At 41.3% G+C, this 4830-nt stretch overlaps 2 protein-coding genes across 2 annotated transcripts; both read left to right on the top strand.

Moving 5' to 3' along the window:
• The first annotated feature begins 2208 nt into the window (after nucleotides 1–2208).
• Nucleotides 2209–3040, top strand: LOC149812426 (putative pentatricopeptide repeat-containing protein At3g05240). The gene is made up of 2 exons (XM_089993047.1): nucleotides 2209–2456; nucleotides 2611–3040. Exons 1-2 carry the CDS (start codon nucleotides 2209–2211, stop codon nucleotides 3038–3040), a joined length of 678 nt encoding a protein of 225 aa, XP_089849173.1.
• A 66-nt stretch (nucleotides 3041–3106) lies between these two features.
• LOC149812425 (pentatricopeptide repeat-containing protein At4g21065-like) lies at nucleotides 3107–3661 on the top strand. The gene has a single exon (XM_089993046.1). It carries the CDS (start codon nucleotides 3107–3109, stop codon nucleotides 3659–3661), a length of 555 nt encoding a protein of 184 aa, XP_089849172.1.
• Nucleotides 3662–4830: the final 1169 nt, after the last annotated feature.

The raw sequence follows: 4830 nt of genomic DNA, 5'->3' as shown, positions 1-4830 counted from the left end.
CTGAAATGGACCGTATCGGTCATTGATCTGGTTCAGGTGTAAATAGTATTTGGATCATGTTATGGATCCTATCCGATTCAATTCAAATCTAAATCTGATCCATAATAGAAACCCTAGTCTGACTCAGTTCAAATAGGATCTGAGTCTGACCCTTTCCAAACATGATTTGGGTCTCACCCGATCCAAACAGAATCTGGGTTGAACAAAATCTGGGTCGAAACCGATCCAAATAGGATCTGGGTCGAACCTGATCCAAAAAGGATTCGGATCGGACATGATCCAAAAAAGACCTGGGTTGGACCCGATCCCACAACCCAATGATGGCGTATTCACAAAATTAAATCTGAAATGCAAATATGCACCGGTAGATGCCATGGATGTGACATGCAGGTGCTTGGCATTCTTCTCAGCCTATCAACACCCATGATAAACCCAGGCCTTAGGTGAATGGTGAACCCAACGAAAATTACCATAATGAAGGTAATAGGGCTAGTGTTAGATTTTGGCTGCACTCATGGTATAGCCCAACCTCTCCATTTATAATGGGAGATAGGGGTGGTTACGTGTCTCTCCACATTCTTGTAACCTCCACCCCACTAACAACTTTTAACTTCCCACTAAGAGCCATTAACTGTATTAAACCGGGTTACTTTATGGGTTGGTCCCATACTCGAAATGTCCAACACTCTCTTCTTCCTCTCAACACTGCTATTTAAATGGATGAAAGAATGATTTTCTCAATGATAGTTGTGTTTTTGGTTTTTTATTGTTTTCTCTTTATTGATCGATTGATTTGAATTTTTTTAGGGTTCATTGGAGCTACCAGAGATCAACCTAAAAAAACACTGAGTCCCTTTAATGGGTTTTTTAGGGTTCGATGGATCGTTGTATAACTGTTAGGGGTCTGCCTAACCCCATCTTTCTCTGTCAGAAAAAAACGAACTCTCTTTTCAGTTGTTAAAACACAAAAAGAGGTACAAGAGCTTGAATACATGAAGGAAGCCAATCTGTGAAGCTGAGATCACATTCAGGCTGATCTCTTGCCGACTGGGGAAGAAAGATGATTGACTTGTGAGCCAGAAATCTACTTTTTATAAAATTTAGCCCAAAATTAACTTTGTTTATTGTTTTAAAAATATATTTGGCACAAAATTTTTACACATCCATAAGGTGCATGAATTTCTCCTGGAGAAAGTTCATGGAATAACAATTGGTCTTAATGGAGGATAGGTCATTTTCTAATAGCATGTTGTTGGTCCCTACTCTAAGATTAACAAAAACAGTCAGGTAGAAAAATGGGTTCGACAGCTTCAACATGTGGAAAACCAATACTATGTGGTGGGTCCTGAAAAAAGCGAGGAATCTTGCATGCATGAACCCTATTTCCCATAGAAAATCCTAAAATTTTGCAGGAATACTGTGGATTATGAGCCAAACGTAGGTCCACCACATAGACTCTTTCAAAAGGTTTACATGCGAACCATGATTTTTTGTTAGATTAGTCTAAACCAATGTTACTGCACAATCTTACTCTATTTTTACGCCTGAGAATATGCGGGAGGAATTGGTCCGACTGAAGTCAACATATTCATTTGCTCCAATAGACTATATAGATAAAGGGTAAATACTAGCTAATAATGAAGATATGAAACTAATGAGATAGAAATCATAGGTGCAAGTTGTATCGACTCAATATAACTGCATAGATGTATTTAACATGGTTGGTTTGCTAAGGATCAAGCCTTGGATTGTGCTTTTCTTTTCTGATGTAAAAATGTGATCTTTTAAGTTATAAAATTTTGGCATATCATGAGTCATTTATTTTTGAATCCCTTTAAAAACTTAATTACTTGTCCTAATCACATGATTCAAAACAAAGTTTCTTGTAGATCACATCGATCTACAAAAAAATGGAAGTCTCCATGGGATACTCATGCTAAGTGAAGTCTCCCTGTGACATACCCTGCAAACGCATTACACATAGTTTGTTTGCTACAGATCACACCTTTATATTGCATTTTTTCTAGAAGAAAGCATGATTTTCTGAGTCATGATAATTTGGTAATTTATGGGCTGCTGATTTTTGAAGCTTAAAACCTGCAAACTTATTTTCTACTGCATCACGGGAATGTCATCTCCTGGACGGCGCTCATTCAGGGCTATGCGCATTTGGGGCGCACCAGTGATGCGTTTGCGTTGTTCAAACGCATGCAGACTGAAGATGGTGTACGGCTGAATGTCGTCTCACTGATTAGCTTGGTCCCTGCGTGTCGCCAGCTTGGAGACGGTGAGTGTGTCCACACATGTGTTGTTAAACTGGGCTTGGAGTCCCATTCTATGGTGGGCACTTCGCTTGCTGACATGTGTCTTAAGTGCAGGGACGTTGAGGAAGCGGTCTCTGTGTTCGCCGGCTTGGAAGATGGGAATTCGGTTTCATGGTTGGTCATGGTTTCCACGTTAGCTAAAACGGGTGCTTAGCCGAAGCTATTTCTGTGGTCGTTAGGATGCTGGAATTAGACGTGAATCTGGATTCAATCATATTGGTGGATCTGTTATCTGCATGTTCACATTATGGTGATGCGGAATGTGGAATGTGGCCTTCTTGTAAAGACTGGTGTGGGGGTATGATGAGTATGTTGGCTCAGGGCTGATCAGAATGTATTCGAGTTGTGGATTGTTGGGCGTTGCACGGGTTGTTTTCGATCATATACCCAGAAGAAACTTGGTGGTTTGGAATTCAATCACGAATGCGTATGCTCGAGAAGGTCGTCTTGAGGATGCTGTCATGATCTTTCATGAGCTAAAACATAGTGGTTTATCTCCTGATTCCATTTCAATAAGGAGTTTATTATGGCTAGCTTCTTTGGTAGCAGCTAATTATTTTGGCAGATACATCCATGGTTATGCCGTCATGGATGGCTTAGACTTGGAATTTGACACTCTCAATTCTCTTGTTGATTTCTATGCTAAGTCTGCAGACTTGCAGGATGCAGAGTGCTTGTTTCCTACTTTAAAAGATGAAAGAGATTCAGTTTCTTAGAATTGTATGATACGTGGCTACTTACATAATGTATATCTTGAGCAAGCTGTGAGGATCTTCAACAAGATGCATTCGGTGCGTGTCACTTCTGATTCGGTCACTTTTTCCAGTGTTTTGAAAGTGTTTGCATGCACTTGGGATCTGTTGAATGGGCTCTGCATTCACGCTTTAGCTGCCAAGCAGATGTTATCATGGGATCCTTTTGTTGCAACAGCCCTGGTGGACATGTATGCAAAGTGTGGTGACATTAGTTCTGCATACCGGATGTTTGCGGAGATGCCCGACCAAGACATTGCCGCATGGAATGCCATGGTTGCTGGATACTCTCAGCACGGACTTACCGATGAAGCTTTGGCTCTTTTCAATCGGATGAATGCAAATAAGGTTTCCACACCTGAACCAGATTTCATCATAGTGGCATCTGTGGTTTCAGCTGCTGCACATTCAGGGTATCTGGAACAGGGTAGGCAGTTGCATGCTTATAAAGTAAAAAGGGCATTAGAGCTAAATGTCACAGTAGGAAATGCTGCCATAACAATGTATTCCAAATGTGGGCTTGTGAAAGATGCATGGTCTTTCTTTCAGAGAATGCTACATAAGGACTCTACTGATGAGTTGTGAAGCCTGATTCAGAGTTATGGGGGGGGGGGCAGGGGTGCGTAGGGGCGCCCCCTGAAAGATTTTTTTTTGGGGGTTTATATTTGAGACCCAGTTTCTTATTGGATCAGACCCGATTCGTTTAGGTTTGGGGTTGTCGCCCTTGCCTTGTATAAATTCTTTCTTTTCTTTCTCTCTTGTAACAGTCGAAGAAAAGCAATAAAGTTTTTCTCTGGGCGGTCGTAGTTTTTTTACTCTCTTTCGAATTTGAGGAGAGGTTTTTCCACGTAAATATGTGTGTTCTTGCTATGTTTGGTTTGATCGTTCTTGTTTATTGTTTCCTTCGGTTGTTTCTTGCGGTTTTCCTAACAACTGGTATTAGAGTCACGTTCGTCGAAGCAAGAATGAAAGAGGAAAAGATAAAGATCGATCGGTTTGACGGCAATGATTTCGGTTTCTGGAAGATGCAAATCGAGGATCTGTTGTATCAGAAGAAACTGTATCAGCCCCTATCGGGAAAGAAACCAGAAACGATGGGGAAAGATGAATGAGAGTTGTTGGATCAGCAAGCCCTAGGTGTGATTCGCCTCACACTGTCTCGCAATGTTGCGTTTAACATTGCGAATGAGAGAATGACAACGGATTTGATGGCAGCCCTATCAAACATGTACAAAAAGCCATCTGCCTCTAACAAAGTGTATCTGATGCGGCAACTATTCAATCTGAAGATGGTTGAGGGTGCTTCTGTGACCGATCATATCAATGAGTTCAACACCATCACGAGCCAATTGAGTTTGGTGGGCGTCAATTTTGATGATAAGGTAAAAGCCCTCATTTTACTCTTCTCTTTACTCGAGAGCTGGGGTGTGACAGTAACCGCGATGAACAGTTCGTCTGGCCAAAAGAAGTTGAAACTTTTAGAAATCCGAGATATGATTCTCAGTGAGGATATTTGAAGAAAGGAGTCAAGAGAATCCTCAAGCGCTGCTTTGAGTTTTGAAAGCAGAGAGAGAAACTTTAAATGGGGCCAGAGTTCAAACCGTGGCAAGTCAAGGTCGAAGGGAAGGAGTAAGTCGAGACCTCGTGGTGACCTTGTGTTTTGGAACTACGATAATAAGAGTCATTTAAAATGAGACTGCAAATCCCCTAAGAAGAAGAGGAATCAGGACAATGATCCGTTCGTGAATATGATG

Source organism: Nuphar pumila, chromosome 17 (genome assembly GCF_984573655.1).
Source record: "Nuphar pumila chromosome 17, dmNupPumi1.hap1.1, whole genome shotgun sequence".
Taxonomy (NCBI): Eukaryota; Viridiplantae; Streptophyta; class Magnoliopsida; order Nymphaeales; family Nymphaeaceae; genus Nuphar; species Nuphar pumila.
Note: the sequence above shows the minus strand (reverse complement) of the source record. Positions and strands in the feature narration are given on the sequence as shown.

Coding starts and splice junctions, on each gene's coding strand:
- LOC149812426 (XM_089993047.1), top strand. CDS start 2,209: ATGCAGACTGAAGATGGTGTACGGCTGAATGTCGTCTCACTGATTAGC. Junction 2,457..2,610: donor TGGTTGGTCATGGTTTCCAC/GTTAGCTAAAAC, acceptor CTTCTTGTAAAG/ACTGGTGTGGGGGTATGATG.
- LOC149812425 (XM_089993046.1), top strand. CDS start 3,107: ATGCATTCGGTGCGTGTCACTTCTGATTCGGTCACTTTTTCCAGTGTT.